Source organism: Pundamilia nyererei, unplaced genomic scaffold (assembly GCF_000239375.1).
Source record: "Pundamilia nyererei isolate P.nyererei 1_Seehausen unplaced genomic scaffold, PunNye1.0 scaffold00202, whole genome shotgun sequence".
Taxonomy (NCBI): Eukaryota; Metazoa; Chordata; class Actinopteri; order Cichliformes; family Cichlidae; genus Pundamilia; species Pundamilia nyererei.
Window position 1 is genome coordinate 325,591 of NW_005187603.1, and position 25,082 is coordinate 350,672.

Here is a 25,082-nt window from a genome sequence, read left to right on the forward strand (position 1 = left end):
ACGCATCAGGATCAGTGAGCTGTGACTTTCTCACCGACGGCACGGACACGGTCGGGGCTGAAAGCCGACAGCTCGCCGACTCTGATGTGTCGGCGGGTCGAGCTTTGTGTTCACGCCCTTTTTGCGCTGATTCTGAAGCTGAAGGTTTGATCTGTCTCCAAACAACATTGACCGAACCAGCAGCAAAAGAAGATCCAAACTACGCTTCACACAAACATCGTCATGGATTCACTCTGACTTTTACTGTTTTGCTTCCACCAGGATAAAATCACACTACATGCACAGCTCTCTCTCTCTCTCTCTCTCTCTCTGTTTCCCGTCTAAAAATCTGTTTTCTTCATTATTCGCTTGCTTGTTACGCACAAGTTGTTTACAGGCTGTCGGCCGCTGTTTTTTCCTTTTACTTACTTCCGAAGAGAAATCCTCATTTCTGCCGTTCAATACTGAACAAATTTAAACTTTAAATTATGCAAAATTGCAAAACGCTGTGTCTCTAATATAACTTTGCTCTGTTTCACTTCAGCAGCATCAGGTAATGTTCATAAGTTCATTAATGGTTTTCTTTCGTTTTTGATCGACTGCAGAATATTTTTATAAAATCCCAGAACAGGAAAATCTGCTTCATGTTTTTCTGTTTTATCTTCAGCTGCTTTGACACAAAGGCCTCACTGTGACGCTCACACCTTTGATAAAGTCTCACAAGTGTCAGCTTCCTTTTTATAGACATACAAATATGGAAATGTACTGATGCATGATCTGAATTATAAATTTCTGACTGTCTGAGGCTAAATTTCCCCGATTCAAATCGAATCGTGGATCGAATCGATCCTAGAAATCAGTGAGAGTACCCAGCCCTAGTGACACATCCACGTCTCATAGTTGGCCTTGATAGCTGGGGATCAAACGGCCACGCCTCCATCCTTGAGCACACATTGCACCAGACTGCCCCTGTGGGTGGTGGGCCTACGGGAGGGTGGGCTCATCTCTCCTGATCACATGGGTGGGTGCTACTTACCCAAGCAGGTCATACTGGTCCCCTCCATCATGGTAAGGTGGTTTCAACGTTAAATAATTACAATTTGGACATATGTGATAATAGAATACATAAATTCATATATTACTTAAATAATATATGAATTTATGTTGTGAATGGATGGAACAACATTACATATTCTACAGCTGCTATAGTACTAGTACATTTCACAATGTTTTAACAATACTGAGGAGAAGGTCCCAACAATCCAGGACGACCCAGATATAACTGCTGCAAACGACACTTTATTCTCGTCTGCTTGTACTTTTCAGCGTCTCCGTCAGCTGATCCGATCCACTGCTCTCTCCTTCGGCGTGATTAGGTGATGCTCACTGGCGCTGACACCTAGCGTCCCTGAAACCACACCCTAAACCTGCTGCTCCACCCATCCAGGGGAATGTTGTCAATGTTCTCGAGCAGATTTTATTTGTGAAGAAGTTCATGAAGTCATGCTTAACGCCACAGAGCTCTGGCTCTTTGTCGGCCTGGCTACAGAGCTGAAGAGAAACCTGGGATAATTATTTTTTTGTGATCAGTGATTTATAATAAGATGTTCTAGTTTTATGGAGAGCTTTTTTATAGAGCATCAAACTCTTCCTATTACCTGCTGCTCTATAAAAGCAACAGAAAACAGATTTCATTGATAAATTAAAGTCAACAGAAAGAACTTTGTATGAAAATGGAACATTGTTTGAATTTACGTCAGTTGTCACCACAACCCAGCAGAGTTTGTTTAGTTCTCTTTTGGGACTTCTGCATATTTGATGAAGCTGAAATCTGTGGTTAGTTTTCATAAAAGGACATTTGTGTAAACCTCTCCCACACAGGCCTTTTTCAAACACGTACCCTAAAGCAGATGACTCATAAGCTGGAGAGGAAATGGCATCTCAGAAATTTAGAGGATCATCATTTAGCCTGGAGAAATAGTTTGCTGCTTTATGAGAAAGCCCTCCACAAAGCCAGAACATGAGTTAACTTCAATAATTACTTCCTCCAAGCCATCAACGTGTCTTTTAGACCCCATTCCTACAAAACTGCTCAAAGAAGTCCTGCCATTAATTAATTCTTCGATCTTAAATATGATCAACCTATCTCTAATGATCGGCTATGTACCACAGGCCTTCAAGCTGGCTGTAGTTAAACCTTTACTCAAAAAGCATCTCTAGACCCAGCAGTCTTAGCTAATTATAGGCCAATCTCCAACCTTCCTTTATATCAAACATCCTTGAAAGAGTAGTTGTCAAACAGCTAACAGATCATCTGCAGAGGCTTATTTGAAGAGTTTCAGTCAGGTTTCAGAGCTCATCACAGAAACATCACAACAAACTCATGACAGACATTTAGGAAGGACATCTCCAAGCTTGTTCCATCTGCACCAGCTCCAACTTTATACTTTTGCATTTTTAAAAAATCTTCTGTTTGGTAGCACCCTGACGTTTCTCCTTGTGTTTTATCGTTCTGTGATTTATAAAGGTTAAGATGCTAATCTACTAATAAATGTGCTCAGTGTTGGGAAGGTTACATTTCAAATGTATCCCACTACAGATTCTGTTACGTTACTCAATGAGAGTAACTATTCTGAATACTTTGGATTACTTAATATATTATCATGCTTTTTACAGCTACATGAATGAACTATTGCTGTGTTATTTATTACTGTTACTGAAGGTTACTCGTCACACCAACAGCAACTAGATGTTTAAACCTTAATATAAATGAGCGGCAACAGAGGGAAGGATCAGCACAGTCAGCTGGGGTCGTCACAGAAACACTTCACACAGAAGAAACCCGCTGATTGGACGTGATACAGCAGCTCGTACACTCACAGTGTGAGGGATGCATTGAACTCTGGTCCAGGGATATTTCAACAACATGACTGGAATACTCGGGGATCAACCCACCGACTCTTCAACAACCCATCTCCTGAGCCACAGCCGCCCAAAACACCGAAAGATCACCATTATCTAACAATGCCAACGTGAAGTTGATCCAAACTGACGGTGATAATTATCTGTAGTTTCAGTTATATTGTATTCATAAATTATATTTTGTAAACAAGTTCCTGCTAATTCAGTTCACTTTTATTTATATAGTGCAAAAGCACAACAGTCTCCCCAGGGCACTTTATACTGTGAGGTAAAGACCCGACAGTAATACAGAGGAAACCACAACAATCAGATGACCCTGTGTAAGCAAGCGCTTTGGTGACAGTGGGAAGGAAGAACTCTGTTTTAACAGGAAGAAACCTCCAACGTAATAAGGCTCAGGGAGGGGCGGGGCCACGACCGCTTGTGGGTAGGATTATGTGGATTTGTTTAATGAAAGAAAACCTAAAACCACGCTTCAGTTTTCCTTCACCCCGTCTTCCTCCCCTCACCCAGCTGGGGGTGAGGGGAGGAACCACGTCATGAAGAAGTGATCTGCAGTTAATAGATGATTTCTTACTTTTCTTTCTTTTTTAATACTGTTATGTCCTCGAGGGCCTGAGCCAGGTAACAATAGTAAGACTGCAAAATAAAAGGCCAAACTGAGTCGTTTGTGACATTAATATTTATTAAAAAGGACGAACTCGCAGAGAAAGCTACACAAACCTACGAGCTAAACAAAAGGACACAAACTAAAATATCGAGAAAAAACAAAGAGATGGTTCAACAAACCACAGGAAGAAACTTCTGCCTCCAGCTAACTGCTCAGTAGTAGAAACAGAAACACCACAAACCTCACAGTCAACCCACACGAACAGCTCAACACTGACCAGGCAGCGCTTCATCAGCTCTTACACTTTGTTGTACTTGCTGGGTGGAAGGTTTGTGTGTGGGGGGGCGGGTCAGAGTGAGGATGAGCTTAGAGCTGGAAATCAGACACTTTCTGTTCAGATGATTTAATGAGCAATCATTCAAACAAGCTCATATTTATTATTGAATTACACTCTGGGTGTGTTTACGTGAGTGTTGGGAACTATTTCAGCTTCAGTTTGACATTTTGTGGGACAGCTGTTCGTTATGTTTATGGAATAATCAAATATAAATTTAACACAAAACCAAAAACACTGAAAAGTTTGCAAAGTTTCTACAGTGTTTCCACTTTTCTTCTCTCACTTCTTCCTTCTTCTTCTTCTTGGTCTCCTCTCTGGGCAGACTTTCACTTCCAGCAGCTGAAACATGAACCACACCATGAGCTACAAACACGTAGACACAGAACAATAAACACCTGCATGTGTGTACACCGTCTCAGACGGCCTTGTTGTGCGTCCTGCGTAGTTTCCTCATTAATAAGTTCCTAATATCTGCCCATTGCTTTGTATTACTGATCCCTGTGAGTCCAGCAGTGTTGCTGTTGAGTTCAGTGCTGCTTCTGAGTCCTGCATGTTGGATCATAATGATGCCAGCCACACAGCAACATTTGACTGTTAGCCACCTTAAGCTAGCCTGTTACCTTGGTAACATCTGTCTTGTCTTTAGTAATTAGCTTTAAACATGATAAAGTTTGATGGTACCTTCAAGACATTTAGTCAAACATTTCTCTATGAAGAAACGTTTCAGACGATCTCATTGGGAACATAATCCGTAGCTATCAGTAGTAAAAGTTGTAGTCGTCACTAAACCCCCCAAACCTCAGGGACGGGGTTATCCTCTGAGGAGCATGAATATAAAATCCCATCGTTGGTACTTCAGTCTGGACCAAAGCGACGCGCCAACAAACACCAACTCACACCGACAAACTACAAGAAGCACAAAACACATGAAGTGTAACAGAGTCAGGTTCAGTTGTGTTGTAGTGACCTGTGACGCTGTGACGTGGTCCACTTGTTTCTAAAGCAGCAGAAGATCAGAACAAGGAGAATGAAGGGCAGACTCCTCAGGACGAAGATGACAGGCGATGATGAAGGAGCTGAAATTCACACAAAACAAAGTTCAGCTCTTCATTCGTTGCACTGCAGCAACCAGAATTATTGTCTGAAGGCCAAGAAAACGCCTAAAAGATTCCAGTTCCTAAGTGGATCATTTGCTATACTGGACTTCTTGACTGTCATTCTTTATTCGATCTTTATTGTTATTATTGTGATTTATTTTTATTTTGGTTTTTTCTAGTTGAGTTATTACAATCAGAACGGACAGCACCGGGCACAGGAACGAAAGAGAGGTTGGGCGTTACCAGCAGTTTGTTTGATCACCTGCACAGAAAGACAACAAGCAAAAAAGAAAACAGCACAGCGACGACCAACACAGACCAACTGACGTAACAGTAAATAATAAATACTGAATGTTACTGAGCAGCACGCAGGACTGATAGAGCATAGGTGTCAATCTCTGGCCCGCAGGCCAAATTTGGCCCGCAGCCTAATTACATTTGGCCCGCGAAGCCATACCAAATGACTATCAGAGCTGGCCTACTGCTATCATACAGCTAATGTATATATTGTTTAGTATTAAGCTTTGCTTGTTCCATATTCAGTTTTTCAGCAAAACCTGTTTGAGTCCATAAGAAAAGATTCATTCTTATATCTGGAGGAAGTTTTTTTCATATAAACGTTAGCCCGCGACTTTGTTCCAGTTTTGAATTTTGGCCCACTGTGTATTTGAGTTTGACACCCCTGGTTTAGAGGCTCAGCCAACCAAGACAGAGTGTCTGTGACCTGTGTGTGAGCGCGCTTATGTTCGTAAGATTCCTCCATGTAGGTGTCTAATAGTCCCCGCCCCCCAGGTCATGAAGCAGGCACGGAGGAGACCTGGCCCCCAGAGAACGACAGCCCAAGAAGAACCACCTAGAAAGGAGCTGAGGAGAGCTCTGGATGGGAGTCACCGAGCAACCATGATGCAGAAGCTGCATCGATGAGCCTGCGGTCTCTGCTGGCAGCCAGTTATGCTAGAGTGACCTGAGCCCCCGGGCCCAGAGACCTGAGGTCCGAGGTCCCTCCACGCCCCAGAAGGTGCCCTACTGAGCCATGTAGCCAACAAACCTCTGCCAGATAACAGCTGGAGTCAGCACGGCCCGTTCACAACCCTCGATGTCGACATGTATTTAAAATTGAGATGTGGGCACCGGCGCCAGAGATGAGCGATGTCTGCCCACCCCCAAGGCACAGTCGCAACTGAAGTTAATGTGATGTCACAAGTGTGCACCACTGCCCTCTGTGGGAGACGCTCCACAGAAGGCAGTGTCCATGCTCACACTGAGACGGACCTCATGTCTTTACCTCCCTAACTCAGAGTAATGTTATGGCTCGACTCATGTATGATAAGACAGCAGCCGAGCTTTGTAACGTTGGTGAAGAGTGTGTTCATTAAAGGATGAGCACTGTGGAGTTTCCAGTACCAGTGTGGTCGTGAGTGCGTCGCCTCCTCTCAACCACTGAGTCTAACCCACGTTACAGTGTGTCAGCTCTTCATTCGTTTCTTTATCATCACCGTAGTTTCACTACAACAAATGTGTGACAGCGTTTAACCTGTAAAAGACGACATTCACATATTTTGGAGGCGCGCTGGTCACCAAACTGAACCTGTTCACTTACTGGAGTCTGTGTGGTTGTTGTTGTTCATCGTCTTCTCTCCGACTGTGATGATGGTCCCATTTCCTTTAGCCTCAGTTAAAGATGGAATCTCCACAGTCACTTTACAGATGTATGTTCCTGAATCCTCTGTTCTGATGTTTGAAATGTTCAAAGATGAGCAGGTCTTTGCCTCCTTTTTCAGAGACCCGGGAGATTGATTTAAGTTGGCCTCCCTCTTAATGACTGTTTGATTTTTCAGCCAGGTCACTCCAAATCTTTCAAACGTTCCTGCCCAGCAGCAGGTGATGTTTACTGCCTCTCCCTCCATGACAGAAACATCTGGACTCTGGGTCACAACAAACATGCCAGATGAAACAGCTGCAAGAGACACAAACCTGTGAGTTATTATCATAAATAAAGACGCCATGGTCAGGTTCTCTTTTACACAGATCATTTCACCACATGAAAAACATCACACCCAGACTTACAGACATTAAGTCATCACTCACGACCAAAGAAATCGATGAGAAAGAAATTTCAGAAACAACTTAGCTTTGGAGTTTTCAGTGTAATGAGATAAATACGATATTAAATCAATAAGCTGTGTTTCTACTCACGCCAACATGAGGTGCAGACAGAGGTGAAAAGCAGGCTTCTCAGTAAGAGCTTGATGTTCTCACACCTTTTCATCACTGTTGCTTCATCTCTCACAGCTCCTCTGTGGAGACCCACAGCTTCTGTTCCTCCCTCAGACAGCACTCAGCTGTAGAGAAGTGGTGGTTTAGACCACACACCTCTGTCTTCTCACGGCTGATGAAGGCGATTCAAAAACCCACTTTTATATATATATAAGTATAACATCAGAAAAGAATGAGTGCAAATATATTTATGCTAAAAAAGCCTGATAAAAGCTGACTTTGAGTTGGCCTTTGTATCATACAGATGTGGTTTCCACTCTGACACAGCGAGCTCCACAGCGGCACCTGCTGGCCACTTTTAGCGACACAGACAATGCAGCGTTCTGAACAAGACTACTTGTTATACCAGATTATCAATCATTGTGATCAACACGTGTTGGATCCCAAAGAAAGAAAGCGCTGAGATGGGGAACAGCGATGTCCAGATGAAGCCTTGAAGCTTTCAACTGCTTCCAAATAAAAATGGTGTTTGTTCTGGAGATGTGCACACATCGCCCCCTGCTGGCCAAAACATTTACTGTCATTTGAACCATTTGTGATGGACTCCTGGTTCTGTTGTACCAGTGTGAGCACAGGAATGGTCGCTGCCTTAAAACCACCTTAAAACCAGTATAGGAAGAAGGAAAGCCAGTGGAGGCTTTGGGGAATGTCCTCGAGTGGTTCAGATTTTATTTGTGAAGAAGTTCATGAAGTCATGCTTAACTCCACAGAGCTCTGGCTCTTTGTCGGCCTGGCTACAGAGCTGAAGAGAAACCTGGGATTAGTTTTATCTAGTTTTATGGAGAGCTTTTTTATAGAGCATCAAACTCTTCCTATTACCTGCTGCTCTATAAAAGCAACAGAAAACAGATTTCATTGATAAATTAAAGTCAACAGAAAGAACTTTGTGTGAAAATGGAACATTGTTTGAATTTACGTCAGTTGTCACCACAACCCAGCAGAGTTTGTTTAGTTCTCTTTTGGGACTTCTGCATATTTATTGAAGCTGAAATCTGTGGTTAGTTTTCATAAAGGGACATTTGTGTAAACCTCTCCCACACAGGCCTTTTTCAAACACGTGTTTTAAAACAGATAACTTGTAAGGTGGACAGAAATGGCATCTCACTAATTTAGATTTTGTTCATTCAGCCTAGAAAATAAATTTGCTGCTTTATTCATAAGAAAAGTTGGGAATCCAAATTACCTCCTCAGTTCTGCAGAGGCCCGGTAATGAACTAATCATTTGATTCATGTGTGTTGACCCAGGGTGAGATCTAAAACCTGCCCTAGAGGCTTTGGGGTTACCACCCCTGCCTTAGGCAGTATCATTAGAAGACATAGCATACATTTTCACTGCTATGCAGATGACACCCAGCTCTATCTGTCCATGAAGATAGCACATATCAATTACTTAAGGTGTGTGAAAGTCTTAAAGATATAAAGACCTGGATGACCTGTAATTTTCTAGTTCTGAATTCAGACAGAACTGAGGTCATTGCACGTGACCCTAAATGTCTTAGAAACTTGGTTTCTAATCAGATATTTCTTGGTTCATGCATGAATTGATTCTATGCTTGAGTATTTTGAGGTTATTGTTTTATCATTTTACCATATTAGAGAAGCTACTGTGTGAACATTGGATTGTCACATTAAAACCTCATGGTTGCAAAACTAGCAGTGGAAACAGAAACAGCAGCTACACGGTTCTTTCAATTGTAATTTGATTAAATTCACTTCAGTTCATTAAACTTGATTTGAATTTAACTGAACTGAATCGACAATGTTGCGTAGAGATCAGGGGCAGAACTCCTGGACCAGACAGGGTGTGTTCCAACTACAGGGAACTCACACTCCTCCTTCCTAGTGGGTGATGGGATCCCCCATGCTGCCCTTTGTCACCGATTCTGTTTGTAATTTTTATGGACAGAATTTGTAGGCGTAGCCAAGTGGCGGAGGGCTTTCACCTGGGTGGTCTCAGGATCTCATCTCTGCTTTCTGCGGATGATGTGGTTCTGTTGGCTTCATCAGGTGAGGGCCTCCAGCGCGCCTTGGAACGGTTCGCAGCAGAGTATGAAGCAGTGGGAATAAAGATCAGCACCTCCAAATCTGAGGCCATGGTTTTCAGCCGGAAAAGGGTGGAGTGCCCACTCCGGGTCAGGGATGAGTTCCTGCCCCAAGTGACGGAGTTCAAGTATCTCGGGGTCTTGTTCACGAATGATGGGAGAAGGCAGCAGGAGATCGACAGATGGATTGGTGCAGCGGCTGCAGTGATTACCGGTCTGTTGTAGTGAAGAGAGAGCTGAGTGTAAAAGCGAAGCTCTCAATTTACTGGTTGACCTACCCTCACCTATGGCCACGAGCTGTGGGTAGTGACCGAAAGAACGAGATCGCGGATACAAGCGGCAGAAATGAGCTTCCTCCGAAGGGTGGCTGGCCTCTCCCTTAGAGATAGGGTGAGAAGTTCGGCCATCCGGGAGGGGCTCAGAGTAGAGCAGCTGCTGCTCCACATCGAACATTAAACCCAGACTGGAACATTTCCAGAATTGCATGTTCATCCAGGAAGGACTTTAGTTGGGTAGTTTAGATAAAGAAGGCATCATAGAGAAGTTTGACAAAACAGAACAGTTTACATGTTTTCATCAAGAAATGGACAACCCAACCCATCCATCCATCGCACGGCAGCGCCTTGCAGGAACGCACAGTTTAGTAACAAAGTCAGTTAAAACAGGTCAGAAAACACTGCATCACCAATTTCCAAGTTGATGACGGATACAACAAGATCCAAAGTGTGCACATGTTCCTCAGAAGAACTATCTACTGATTGAAATAGATTAAAAGAGTCCACTAAATCTAAAGAGTCCTTCACCAGAGGCTTCTTAGGACAACAAATGTGGATATTAAAGTTCCCGACAATTAAAACTTTGTCACATCTTAGCACAATTTCCCCCTAGAGATCACTCAAGAAGTCACTTGAACACAGTCGCTAATCCCATGGGGATTTAAAAAACAAAGAGTCACATGGTCACAGTTCTCAGAAGGTGCTGGACTCACCAGGAGACATCCAGGATTCAGTAATGATTGATCTGGCATTCACCAGACCCATCCAGAGGGCAAATACATCCAAAACAGCAGAGGTGAGGGGAATGCACACCCGATGCCACAAGTTCTGGAGATGTGCTCCATCTGGGTAGGAGCGTGGAGGTAGAATCGCTGGATACCAGTCAAAGACAGGTACCAGCCAGGAGCTCACCGGATCCAACTAGCACCACGACGCAAGGATTTCTTTTGGGCCAGGATAGCTATGACTTCACAGTCAGAGCTGCTGTCTGTCACACTTCATCCAGGGAGGTGATCCTGGAGGTTGGTAGATGAAAACCAGCATCCCTGTCATAGTCTGTGTGCAGGCAGGCAGGAAAAGGACCCAAGTGAACCTAAAAAACCCTCAGCTTTATTGCTGGCCAAAATACAAAACTGAAATAACAAAGGAACGGAGCACACCGGCAGAAATGGTGGTACGACGTGACAACGACCACTGAAGGACACACAGTATAAATACAGACAGGAACACAGGGGAACGAGGAGCAGGTCAGGAAGCACAAGGCACAGACCTTCAAAGTAAAACAGGAAATCCATAGACAAAACTCAGAGGCACTGAACTAAACTTATTTTACACACTAGAGATAACAAATTAAAATAATAATACAGAAAACATTGAGTCACCGACCCAGGGCTGTGACAATCCAAGAATGGGATGGAACAATCTGGCCCCTCATGGTGGAACTGTAGTAGTTTGACAGCAGACAGATGAAGCTCCAGAACTGTTTGCCAATCGTACACCAGCAGAGACTTCACATTTTGCAGGCCACACAGAAACAACAACAAAACGCAAAGTGGAGAGGGGACGCCATGGTAGAAAGCACGTGTTACACGTGGTGTCATCTTTACTGCAGTTGTTCAGGTCAGAGAATTTATGTGATCAAATTCTGTGATGATACAGCCCGAAGAGCTTAGAACACTCCAGGCCTGAATCACATGATCAGTTCATTACCAGGCTTCTGGAGAGCTTCAAGATATGCTGAGGAGGTCATTTAGCTATGTGAATCAGCTGCGTTGGAGCAGGACACATCTAAAGCCTGCAGGACGCCGGCCCTCGAGGCCTGGAGTTGGACACCGTGGCTTAGAAAGAGAGCAAAACATGTTCCAGAATGTAAAAACTGTGTTTAGCCGACTTTCTGCACTCACAGGACACTTTAGCTGATGAAACTATTAACACATGGTGTGTTAATACGATGTCTTCATGCAGGGATGTAACTATGAGGTTAGGGGTGAGGAACCAGACGTGTGGAAATACACTTTACTTGACGCACTTTTTTTCACCCCTCAGACTGGTGAAGTGTTGTGAGGAGGAAACAAATAACTGATTGTGATGTAGAGGTGAGACAGAAACGCCAACATGAGCTATACTAAGCTATCGACGTGCTCCAGGATTCCTATTTATGATGAAAATCCAGAAAACATGGGTAAGTGAAGTTATCCTACTCAGGGTGGAGGATCACTGGGTGGAGTTTAGTTTGATATTTGGGATAGTAATTAATTCCTGAAACAAACCAGCAGCAGCTCATCTGGACAGATGTTTGGTTCAGAGATGTTAGATTGTTCCTTTATGTTCGGTTTGAAGCCTGATTAGTACCGAGCAGCATTTAGAGACGTTTTCACTGGAGACGAATGCAGTGACTGAGCGAGCTGCTGTAGACGAGGGAAGTTTATTTAGAATCAGACTCGCTTTATTAATCCTGAAGGAAATTATGGGTTACAGCAGGCAGCACGCTAATGGTGCATGCACACTTACAAAGGAACCCTCTGAACAAACTTTACACAAACATCAGAGGTAGGCTGACAGGAAAAAACAACGAAAATACATAACATGAGGTGAGAGGAGGAGAAAAACACTCCACTCAGACTGAGCTCCTAGTGGGAGAACAGAAAAAACACCCCAGCTCAAAAAGCACATGACTGTCAATGCACCCCAGAGACACAAGACAGCAACAGGGGCGGGTAAAGGTGAGAGCCGGTGTAGACGGCGCGTCCGGTCCTGCAGCATGTCTGCGCTGGTCCAGTCGACCGCCATCTGCCCGGGAGGAGACAAGCATCGAAGGCGTTTGGAACGGGAGGATGAGTGTGTATCAGTGTGTGTGTCCTGAGTTTAGCTGAGACCGTGTCCTTCGCCCTGCCGGGCTAAGTAAACAGTCCTCCAGCCGACCCAGGTGGCCTTGCGTCGGGTAGGAACAGACTAAACACCGTCGTTATCAGGGTGAATTTGTTTTGTTCAGCCTCGAGGCCGATATGGCTGCATGGACAGCACGGTGACTGAATGCCTCATCAGCCTGTTTAGTTTCAGATCTGTGTGTTACCATTTATGATCTCATTTGGACAGAAGCCATTTAATGATTCCTGAACAATTCCTTTAAATTCAACATGTATTCTGATGATAACATTACATTTAACACAAGTTCACATCGATCCATATGAGGACTCGACCGGCTCTCTTCAAACTCTGTCAGCATGCTTAACTAACCATAACTCTGATAGTGTTTGGGACCAATACAAACAGCACTGCAGAATTATTTCTACAAGTAAACGAAATCAGCTTCTCAGTATCTTGCTGAGGTACAAAATCTGTCAGTTAATTTATATTTCTGTGATGTCAAAACGATGCTTCAGTGCCCTAAATTCAAAATGTCAAACTATATATAGCAACAAAATTTGTGACTGATAAAACTGAACCTACTGAAAAAGTGATAAAAAGAGTTCATCTCTCCAAGTGAGACCTTTAAACAGAGCTGCACCAACCTTTACAAGCAGATGTAGACAAGAACTTCTATTCTCAGTTACAAATAAACCAGCCAGTTAAGAGAAGTAGGTCAGGAAAGCGATTCCGCTCCCTGAAGACCAACACAGAGAGACTGAGGAGGAGCTTCTTCCCGCAGGCGATACGGTCTCTCAATCACACCACCACACAGTCCTGACCCACACATATGGTTCTTACACACACTGGACTTTCTGGACTTTGTTTTTGCACAACACTGGTCACTATATTCTTCATTTCCAGTTAATACTTGTACAGCTGCTGTTATTGTGTATATAATATTTATATTTCTTCATACATTCTTATATAGTTCTATATTGTGTATTTTGTTGTACAGTTATTTTATTTTCAACTTTAATTTATATATTTTATCTTATTCTTTCCCAGTTAAATTTACCCTTCATTCTAATTTGTGTTGTACAGTTATTTCATTTTTAACCTTAATTTATATTTTATTCCTTCCTAGTTAAATTTACCCTTTTTAATTTTTCATATTTATTTCCTATCTTATTCATAGCCTTTCCTTTTTTGTTTTCTTTAGGTCATGAGCAGTTGTCCAAGCATTTCACTACATATCGTACTGTGTATGACTGTGTACGTGACAAATAAAATTTGAATTTGAATTTGAATTTGAAGTAAACTGAACCGTGTATTGTGTGTTCAGCCCTGTGATTTGGAGCAGCTCTCATTTCTAGAAATCTGCTGAAATGTATTAAGCTGCCCAAAACCATGAATCTCCAGAGTTGGGACCAGGAAGCAGAGTTGCAGTCGCCTCTCTGCAGCTTCTCTCCTCCTGTTACCCCCAAACCCCGTCCCCTCAGGGCAGGGGTGTCCAACTCGAGTCCTGCAGAGGTACCGTCCTGCAGCTTTTAGACACATTCTTGTTCTGACACACCTGAATCACATTAATAGCTTGTTGCCAGGTCTTTGCCAAACAAGAGGTAATCCAACCATTTGATTCAGCTGTGTTATAGAGATGCATCAAAAAGCAGCAGGACCGCAGCTCTGCAGGACTGTGTCAGCTCGCACACCTAAAAAAACGAAACCAAAAAACTGCAAAAACATTAAAAAATACCAAAAAAATCACAAAGAAAGAAAAATATAACGTCCTGCACCAAGTGATAAAACAGTGAAATATGGATTATTGCATCAGGCCTCTCTCTTCTAAATGGTGTTGGCTCTTTCTGTGGTAGTGGGTCACTTCCTGTTACAGCACACAGTGGTGTTTTTGTAGCCATTTCAATGAAAAACGTACTGATAACTTCTTATTTCATAGTGTAATCATCACATACTTTTTTCCAAAGCACAGTCTCTGTTGATTCGCTCTGTTTTAGGGATTCACTATGGTAGTTTATCTTGTAGCCGACTTGCTAGCAGCTTGGCCTCTTCATCGGTCCCTCCTGCACTTTTGACACCCCTGAGTCAACTATCAGACTCTTCCAATCACAGGATGAGGAGGAGGAATGGCAACAATCCTAAGACCGGTGTTTACCAATCTATATTTCACTTCAGAGAAATCACACCACCAAAAAAACTCTGGATCATCTGGATCAGAGTTTTCTCAGACTGACTTTTTCTTTTCAAATATTTATCTATTGCCATTACGTGCTGCGCTCTCTCACAGCATGACTATTATTTCATTTCTCTTTCATCTTCTTCTGTTTTACTAGCAGTTTGCAACCCATTTAATTAGAGCAGGTGGTTGTACTGCCCTCTAGTGGAGGGATTAAGTTCAGATGAGGATTTATTGGCATGGCTCAATGGCCCGAGAATAGGGATTGGGCTCAAGCGCAGAACCAAAACCGGAGGCTGAATGACTTTTAACAATTTTTTTACGTGTTTAGTTTTTAGAAAAATTACTTAAAAGCAACATTTTTAATGTCAAACAATATCCACGTCTGACCAAATGCAGCATATCTGCTTTAAAGGGTTTAACAGCTTTTCGATTTTGGGTTCAAAGGATGAGAAGTGACCCACATCAAGGTTGAGACTGATAGATCGATGAATTTGAAGTAATAACTGTATTTGAAGTGAGTGATCATAATTCTCACTGACGTTCTTCCAACAGGTGAGCTGAGGATCGTCCTGTATGGACAGAGTGGACAGGGTAAAAGTACTCTAGGAGGCATCATCCTGGGCAACAGAGAAATATTCACTTCTGATAAGGACTCAAAGAAGTGCCGTAAGGAAAGAAAGACCATCACGGGTCGAGACGTGGTTGTTGTTGACACTCCAGGTCTGTTTAAAGTAGATGATGATGGAGAGGAAGTGGTGGAAGAGATCAAGCGGTCCATCAAACAGGCTGAACCTGGTCCTCATGTCTTCCTGTTCGTGGAGAGGTTTAAAGAGATCTCACAAGAGAAATTAGACGCACTGAAGACTTTTCAGGACACGTTTGGTAAACAGGCAGTGGACTACACTATAGCGGTGTTCACCACTAAAAGGAAGGAAATCGACGCCGCTTTCATGCAGGAAACACTGAAATCCCTCAGAAGATTAACCGATCAGTTCCAGCAAAGATACTTTGTTTTTAACATTAGAGACGAACAACAAGGGTCTCAACTCGACGAGCTGCTGGGGATTATAAACAAGATGACGGGAGAAAAATGTCAACCTTTCTACACGTCTAAGATGCTCCAGGAGGCTGAGGAAGCTCTGAAAACACGAAAGGAAACAAAACCAAAGCCAGAAGAAGAGTGGCGCTCTTTTTATGACCGGTGTGGTTTGATTGGAATGGCTGTCGGCTGTGCAGCAGGGTATTTTATTTGTGGTGGCGAGCTGACGCCTACAACAGGAGCTGGGGTTGGAGCTGTAGCTGGTATGATGCTGTTCGTGGGAGTAGCGTTTTTAGGCGTACTTGCTAAAATTAAACTTCAGGCATGATGCAGATAGATTTCAGACAGCGTCAGTGATTTTGTTGCTTACGCTGATCTGACCAAATCTAGTCTAGAAACCATAAAGATGTATGTTTAGGTATTTTACTTTATTTTTGAGTAAAGTTCTTTATTCTAAAAGTTATTTGTTCAGTCGGCTGCTGACTGGTTGAGCTTTTCAAAACGAGTTAAACGCAGTTAAATGTTCTATTCCAGGAACAGTTCATAAGACAGAACCAGCGATTTGCAGCATAAACAACTAAATATTTTCTAGTTACTGCTGTTGCTTCAGTGTACGTGCAGGGAGAGGGTTCAGGGTTCAGCCTGGGTTTGCTTGAGACACACGTCAATAAATAAGCAACAAGATGCTTCAAATAATATTTCTCAAATTTTGGCTTTCACAGTCTTTCCTTTTGGGAGTCTGAAGCAGTTAAAATAGGATAAAAAGAGGTGGACATGAATCAAAGCCCTTTTACAGGACTGTTTCCTGATCCCAACTCTGGCAGAACTTTGACGGCATACTGAGGGAGGCTGGGAGTCCGAGCGGATGGTTGGTGCCTATTGTAGTGTTAATCCCCAAACCAGATGGTGTGCACCGAAGGTGAAGGGAGCCATCAAGCTGAAGGATCCTGTTGGGCTTGGGGACTTGGAGGCAGCTGCACATACTGGCAGAACAAGCAGAACAAGGCTCGGTCAGTGGCTGAACCAAAAACTGGATGCTGGAAGATTTCAGTTGGGCCACAGAACAAGACTTTCGACTTTCTTTGTGTGTCTTGAAGCATTTATAGCAAACCGTCAGCCAACTAAAAAGGGGAAAGCAGTGCTCTGCTCGCACAGTGTATAGCAGGATAGGATGGTGTTAACCTCAACTGAGGGTAAAGTCGGGCAGGTGAAGGAATGCTTTGAGGACCTCCGTAGTATCCCCAGTCTGGGGATAAGGGGGATAACTCGCCCCTCGCTGGTCACTGAGATAGTCAAACATCTCCACTGAGGTGACCAAGACTCAGCTCCTAATGGCTCTGGATGTTATAGGACTCTTGGTTGATACGCCTTCGCACATGGAGATCTGAGGGGGTGTCTCTGGGCTGGCAGGCTGGGGTGCTGCAACCACAGGGAGATCGCACACCTCAACCTCCCTGGGATCTAAGACTGGGAACTGGAAAACAGAGCTTGTTCGTTAATCAAAGCTACATACAGAATACAGGAAGACTGGACGCCCCCTGGGTGAGGTGAGCAGACCCAGAACACGCTGAAGAGTTTTCATCTCTGGATGAGATCGATTAGGTGGCTGGAGAAAGGTGCTTCAACTTTCACATGCTGTAAAAAAGTTTGGTGTTGTAAACATATATATAAACATAATCCATTACCTGTATTCTAATGCATGTAAGACAGCATTTCTACTCACATACACATGTAATCCAGTATTTGTACTCTTGTATCAGTATATGTTAGAGCATGTTCTGTAGTCCAGAGCATGAGCACATATAACACAGTCACATCTGTCCTGATGTGAACCCACAGGCTCGTGCTGAGTTTGGTAAACAGTCTAAATGATGTCTGACTGTTATTGTTATTGTGTGTTGTATTAAGTACCAGCTCTGCTTTGGAATTTGTGCCTGAACTTGTTGTGCAGGAAGTCCTGACCTTGTGCCTTTGAGCAGCAAACACATGTGAACATGCAGACAGACAGTGGGACGTGTCTGCAGACGTCTCCCTGTGTTAGCAGAGGAACATGTCCGTCTCATAGATGGACTGAGATCAGAGGTCAAAGGTCATTCTCCTGTACATGTCGGACTTGTTTCACTTGCCTTTGTATAACCTCGTGCATGTAATAAAACAGAAGTAGGTTCTTGATAACCTGCTGAAAGACAGACGTCTTCTGCTCTTTGTGTCCTGATAGTCTCTGAGCTCCAGGAGCTCTCCACAGGAGAACGCTCTCAGATGTCCTCCTCTGGGAGATTGGACGGGCTGACCTGTATCGTTCACAGCTCAGAGTGCTGCTATGGAAGCACCTCAACCTGGTTCTAGGATCTGGTTTGGAGGTGTGGGTGGGGGGGATAGGAGCTCTCTACAGTCTAGAACTTTCCATGTTTCTCTTGAATGTGCTGCTGCTACCACTCAGTAAAAGAACCCCACTGATAATTGATAATTATGGACCTTTTTTCTTTCATCCCTCATCAACATATTTGAAAAAATGTTTATAAACAACTGAATGAATATTTTTAACTTGTAGACCTTACGATAAGAACCAATCACAGCACAGAGAGAGCTCTGAGGATCAGCAGTGACTCACAGACAGTTTCAGTTTCAGTTCTTGTTGATCTCACTGCTGCGTTCGAAACTGTTGACGTGATGATCAAAATGATTGTTTATTTTAGTATTTTCATGCATTATAAGCCATAAAACCTCTCTGCACTGTTACAAACCCTTCGTACACTCTTAAACACACTTTAGAGACAAATCTTAGATATTCAGTGAAGAGTCATCACCTGAGTAATATGGCATCTGTGAAGCCTCTTAAATGTGTGACTAAATGAGAATACCTTGGTGCATAGACTGGATCAGTGCTGTGCTGTTCAGCTATAACATGGTATTTATATTGTTATTAATGTTTTAGACTAGAAGATGCTTATTGCACCACAAAAATGATTAAATTCTAACAACATTCAAATAGCCATAGGCAGCATAATAATACATTTCACACAATATAAATTTACTGATAAATCTGTGGTGACCTCCAAAGGCGAACCGCGATGTTGCGTGGGAGTACTGCACGTCATGCTGCTGAGCTGCATCGATGAGATGAACTACTTGACGTCTGTTTTCAGAGCTGAGCAGAGACAACATGGGAACATTTTTGTTGTTCCAAAATGTCAGAAACAGATTTGTTCATAGTTGTCATCCTTTTCTCTGAAACTCAGGGAGCGAGTCGGAACTTCGGTATCATTTTGACAGTGATCTCAGTTTTGATTTTTACATCAATAAGGCCACCAGACTGGCTTTACATTACTTAAACTATAAAAGGATATATATATATATATACGGTTAGAAAACTCCACCCATCCATTTTTCCCCGCTCCCCAGCCAGCTCCTCAGGCTTATCCAGGGCAACACTACAGCGTTCGCAGGCTGGCTGGGAGATGTAATCTGTCCAGAGTGTCCTGGGTCTGCCCAGTCCTTCCACTGGGACATGCTTGGAACACTCCGGAGGTGCCGAGGAGGCATCTCCGTCAGAGGCCCAAACCACCTCAGCAGAGTGTGAGAGCTGGAAAAGTTTGGTTTACAAAAGCTGTGCTGGCAAACGGCACGGGGACTGCACTGATTTTAGATCACTTTAATAGTTGATTGCATACTGAGCACTCAAAATAATAGAAAAGGTGTTTGTGCAGACTTAGAGGAAGGCGTGCAGGAACGAGTGTAACAGCAGCTCTCACAGAGAGCTTCAGGCGAGGGACACCAGACAACAGATTCAGATGTTGCTGATTTGTAGCAACATCTGAATCTTACGTTAAAAAACTGCTTTATCATCAGAGAATTTAATCACATAGTTGTTCATATGATGATTTCTGCAATTGTTTGCATATATTTGAAAGAAACGAAGGCTTCTTTGTAACCTGTGTGTGTGAAAGACTTTCACCTGCTGTTGTCTTTTATTTGCACACGTTGCTGTTACTGGTGAAGCTGGTCTGGACTGGTGCTGAGTGAAATGCATATAATGGTTCCTGGGTAAGTTTGTCATCTTTTGTCTTTGAGTTCAGGTCGTCCGTCTGTTTGGCGCTGTTAGTGCTGCTGCGTCACTGTAAATGCACACGTCATTGCATGTGTTTGCTTCTGCAGGCCATGTCATGTCAGAGAGCTCCGTAGCTACGAAGCACGATTTCGCCATAATCTCCTCCTCTGCTCTCCTCCCAGGTTTCAAACAGGCTAAACTTTATTAACACAGCCGCTCTTCTCCAGTCTTTATGACCAAACTGTGAGACGACATCATGTTTTTCTAATGTTTTGTTTATTCTTTCTGTGAACAATCAGCTGCTCTGCTGACGGCACAGTCATCAGCGTCATTGGTCTCTCGTGTGAAACTTTACCATCTGATAACTGGTTGTCCTGATCTCCGGTTAGGATAAGTGAATCCAGACAACAGAAAGCGATACCCTGCACGCGCTGAGCTCACTCTGAGTGCACGTACCTGTACTTTGATTTGTGCTTTTGGTTCTGAGGTCGAATCTTTCTGCACACATCCAGGCAGCTCCTCCTGGGTTTTGAAGCCTGCACTTCGAGTTTTTGGTCTTTCTAGTTCTACTCGTTAGTCGTCATTGTGCTGTTTGTTTTTCCCGTCTTTGATTTTATTACTTTTTATAGTGTTTTGAGTTGTGACTTTGTTGTCCCTGTTTCTGTCTATTCATATTCCTGGTGTAGAGGCTCAGCCGACGCTTGAATCCACGGAGGTGTTCGATGGTTGGGGTGACGCGGTGCCACTGTTATCAGTGAAACTCTACTCATCCTGTCTGTATAACATCTTTAATACATTCCTGTATTTGTTGTTCAACAGTATCCAACATCACGTAACATAAATCACAAACCGTTTGCTCCGTCCGACCAACAACACCTCACATTAACTACGTGTGTCTACCTTAAATACAGTCACATAAACACACAAAAAGTTTCACACATAAGGTAACATCACAAAATGGTTCCTACACCTGGCTTCATAGTCCTGGTTTGTATGCATCGTGCTGTCAGTTCTTCCTGTCTTCTTTGGGTAACTTGGATCTTTGGGCTTTGCTGTTCCAACACGTGAGGTATAAGAACAGGAACAGATGAAGTATTTAGGTCCCAGTGACACAAAACAACAGAAGTTAAAAATATTATGTATATGTAGAAAAACAATGCAAGCTAGCAGGGGTATAAATAAGACAAGGATACAACATTTAAGAGGAAGATATAATTAAGGTGAGGATTGTTGGATAAGCAGAAGAGAATGAATGGATGAATGGACAGACTTGGCCAGAGGCACGTTTGTAATGACATGTAATGAAAATTGTTACCACAAGGAGGCAGCGTGTGACCAGTTTGTGTGCCGATCATTGTTTTAATCCATCAAGTATCTCGGTGTCCACATCTCCTCAGACCTGACATGGTCTGCCCACATCCAGGTGCAGTCCAGAAAGGCCAGGCAGCGCCTGTACCACCTACGACAACTAAAGAAGCTCAGGGTCTCTCCAGCGATCCTCAGGACTTTCTATACAGGCGCTGTGGAGAGCATCCTCACACAGACCAGCTGTGTCAAGGATAAAAAAGCTCTTCGTAGACTGCTCCATACGGCAGAACGCTTTCCCTGTACATGACATTTAAATCAGAAGATGCTGAACCAGAGCCGCTCAGATATGGAAGGACCCATCCAGCAATAAACTGTCCCAGCTTCTGTAATCAGGCACCATGCAGGCTAGAACAGAGAGGCTCAAGAGGAGCTTCTATCTTTGCCCCCCAAGCTCCATCAACCATAAGTGACTGAGACAGGACTCATTGTTATCACATCCTGATCTGGCTTCACTTTCACACCCCACTCTCACAATGTACATTCTCGAATTTCGAACTGCAAATTTCCAGATTGTTTTATTCTATTGAATTTACTTGATGTATATAATTCACTCGCTTACTGCACATAATGTCCTCTTTGCATGTATTTACTATAATGTTCTCTGTTTCTGCACAGGAGCGCATCAGGTCACATTTCACTGCATGTTGTGCTTGTATGCAGGTTGTTTCTTTGAGCAGCTTTGTCCTGATCCGCTGTTCAGAGGTCTGACTGGTTCTGTAGATTAACAGACTAACATGTGTCGACTTGTTTGCGTTCTTCTGTGAGATGCTGCTTTTGGCCATGCAGCATGTTGTGGCTTGTTTTACCAACAGGGGGCAGTGTCTTGTCAGTGGATGGTTTTTATATTCCCTTTGGCCTGCGCCCATGTCTTTACAGGACTTTAGATAGAGCAGCATCAGCCCTCTCTCACAGATGCTGTGTCAGTGTGTCACACTGTGTTGATGCTATAAGTAACTTTAGAAAGTTTCCAGCTCAGGATTCCCTGCAGATGAGTGAAAAGTCACTTTTTATGGTATTTCTCGAATACACAGATCCCTGAAAATGTCATTCCCATTATCAGTATCATACCCAGTAAAGCTCCCAGTAGAGCTCCTGATGTAGGTGTCAGCTCACCACCACAGCTAAAATACCCAACAACACTCCCGAGAAATATTCCCAACAATCCGCTCTTCTCAAGAATAGCCAGTCTGTTTTCTGATGCTTTCCTCCTGCGGTCGTCTTTGCTTCGCTCCTCGTTCGCAGCTTTTTCAGCCGCCTGGAGCATCTGAGGCGTGTAGAAGAAGTCCGAGTAATCTTGTCTCTCCTGAGTTATCTTCTCCAGCAGCTGGGTGACTTGAACAGGGCTCCTGTCAGCAATGTTAAAAATAAAATATCTCCACTGGCACCGTTCAATCAGTTCCCTGAGGTGCTCATTGTCTTTCATGCCCTCTTTTATGTCAGCTTCGTTCCCTCCCGGATCGTTTTTGTGGGTGAACACCACCGTAACGTAGGCCACTGCACGTTTGCCAAAAGTGCGTTCAAAAACCTGCAGTGCTTTTAACTCTTCAGATGTGATGATTTTGAGCCTTTCCACCAACAGGAACACATGAGGACCAGGTTCAACGTTTTCAGTGGCCCACTTGATCTCTTTCACCACGTCCTCTTCACTTGATCCCATTTTAAACAGACCCGGAGTGTCCACAACAACCACGCTGTGACTGTCAGAGTCTGTCTTTCTTTCCACGTGGCAGGTCTTTGTGCGCTCTCCATGAGGATCGCTCAACGTGAATGCAGCACTGTCCCCCAGGATGATGCCTCCTAGCGTACTTTTCCCAACAGTCGTCCTCCCGAACAGGACGATCCTCAGCTCTGGAAGCTCCTGCTCATCTGTTACAAAAAGGTTTGCATGTGAGAAAAGTCCCACTCTTGTGTCAAACTGTGGAATCACTTTACCCCAAAATGCATCTGCTGACCACAAATTCATGAGCAGTTTTCTCAAAGAGACATTTCGAATGACCTTCATAGGCCACGTGCTGCACTGACATCGATATGCATGTAATAGTGCACACATGGAAACTTAATAATTCGATATACGCACAAAAATAAAAATGCATCTAAATTCATTCATTCACGATGAAGTGAAAACAATCGGAAATATTTTAGTTTCAAAGACTTTTCTCGGCAGATCAATCAAATATGTGCAAACAGTCTGGATTCAGTGTTGAAGCTTCTCCATGCAGCTTCTGGGTCAGATCCGGATTGGTCGAGAGCTGTTTGTACCTCAGAGCTCCAACATGAGCACAGTTTGTGGGCTTTTTAAGGACTCATCACAGATTCTCAGTCAGATTAAGCTTTGGGGAGTCTTCCGGCTATTTGGGCCCAGTGGCTGATACTCAGCATGAAGAAGGGTCAACACTGTGAATGCTGCCTCTGCATACATTTGATTTATTTTCTAATAAAGGTTTTGGAAACTTAACATAACAAACACCATCACTAATAGGGCCTGTAATCTTTTTTCCTTCATGGAAAACCCTACTATGCTAACAAGTTAGCATTTACAGATTAAAATGAAAAAACAAACTGAAGTTTCAGACACGACTGAAGTTGTTTAAAGGATTTGACTCAAAGGACTGAACATCTGTCATGCAGCATGCTTGGATTGTCCATTACTTACTGTGAAATAAAAGGTGATTACAATAATTTTATTAGCTGGTTACTCGGCAGTAATTCTTCAAACTAAACTCTCACTGACTGCACTCGGATATGAATGCAGACTGGAGCTAATCTGACACTAAACTGAGCCAAACAGCAGCCTGAGTATCCCTGCAGGACAACCTCACCTTCATTCTCTGGATCTTCATTGATCATCACCGAGCTCTCTGAAGGCTCAGTGCTGCCCATGTCTTCATCTGGCTGCTTAAATTTCCATCTCACCTCTATTTCACCATCCGCGGCTCGTTTCCTCACATACAGCACTTCAGCTGTTCTAGGGCAGGAAGTGTGGCACAAAGCAACCAATCAGAAGGCTGAAAAAGAGTGCATCATGCAGAGTGCATTTCCACAGGTCTGCCTTTTCACCCATAACAGTTACATGACTCCATGAAGACATCACAGTAACACATCTGTTCACAGTTTCATTTAAACCCTAACAGTGGCAAATTCAAAACAAAAGTTTCACATTATGAAAAATGATTTTGTCTTTTTTGACAGTTATGTTTGCATTTTCATATCTGTAAGACAGATTTACAGCTGGAAACAGAAACAACCTGCTGTCAAAAGCAACACATCTATAGAAAGCACAGACAACACCTTATTAAACCTGGACAAATGTGAATGTAGAAGAACTATTTGTTCATTCATATAAAATAAGACAACCCTAAAAACATGCCGGGTTCTGGGGCGAGTTTGATGGTCCTTCCTTTCTCTTTGGCAGAGTCACTCTCCCAGGCTCGCTCACTTCTTCCTCATTGCTTCACTTTGTAAATAAATATGTTTTTTCTTGTATCTTGATGTCTGAGTCTGCTCCTAGTTTCCAGTTAGAGTAAAATCATGAAAAAGTTACCAGCAGTTACAGTGTGTAGAATCTCACAGCCTGATGTCAGTAGACTGCAGATTGCAGTGAAACGTTTTCTTACTCCAACCAGTTTAGGTGCTTAATCCTAGCTGGGTGGAGGCTATAGGACAAACATGTTTTAGACAGCCAAGATAGATCAGAAACAATAAATCTGGTTTGTACCCCATGAAGGCCAAGGCCAGCTGGCTTGTTTCTACTACTGTTTGGACCAAACCCTGAGTTTTTCCCTGTTTGTGGAATGCTGTCACTCTGCTGTTGGTGCTGGTTGTGCAGCATCTGCCTTCATTTACTCAGGAAAGGACATGAGACAAGCTCACTATTGCGGTGAGTTTTTGAGGATGTAGTTAACTTTTCTTCTTAAAAGCTGCTGTTTTCGCCACAGCTGCTGTTACACTCTTTTGGCTGCTGTTAGCCTCTGTTAGCTGCGGTTACACTCTGTTGGCTGCTGTTAGCCTCTGTTAGCTGCTGTTACACTCTGTTGGCTGCTGTTA

General features: G+C 43.3%; 1 protein-coding gene across 1 annotated transcript; it reads right to left on the reverse strand.

Annotated features, from left to right (window-relative positions):
* Positions 1 to 20,448: 20,448 nt before the first annotated feature.
* On the reverse strand, positions 20,449 to 23,985 carry LOC102210291 (GTPase IMAP family member 4-like). Its single transcript, XM_005747680.1, has 2 exons — positions 23,858 to 23,985; positions 20,449 to 22,904 (listed from the first exon to the last, which is right to left on the reverse strand). The coding sequence occupies exons 1-2, from the start codon at positions 23,916 to 23,918 to the stop codon at positions 22,039 to 22,041; spliced, it is 927 nt and encodes a 308-aa protein (XP_005747737.1). The 5' UTR covers positions 23,919 to 23,985; the 3' UTR covers positions 20,449 to 22,038.
* Positions 23,986 to 25,082: the final 1,097 nt, after the last annotated feature.

What these genes read in the sequence shown, in the direction of transcription:
- LOC102210291 (XM_005747680.1), bottom strand. Translation starts at nt 23,918, where the DNA reads ATGGGCAGCACTGAGCCTTCAGAGAGCTCGGTGATGATCAATGAAGAT. An exon ending in TGAAGATCCAGAGAATGAAG is followed by an intron (nt 22,905 to 23,857) that starts GTGAGGTTGTCC and finishes TTTTTGTAACAG; the next exon opens with ATGAGCAGGAGCTTCCAGAG.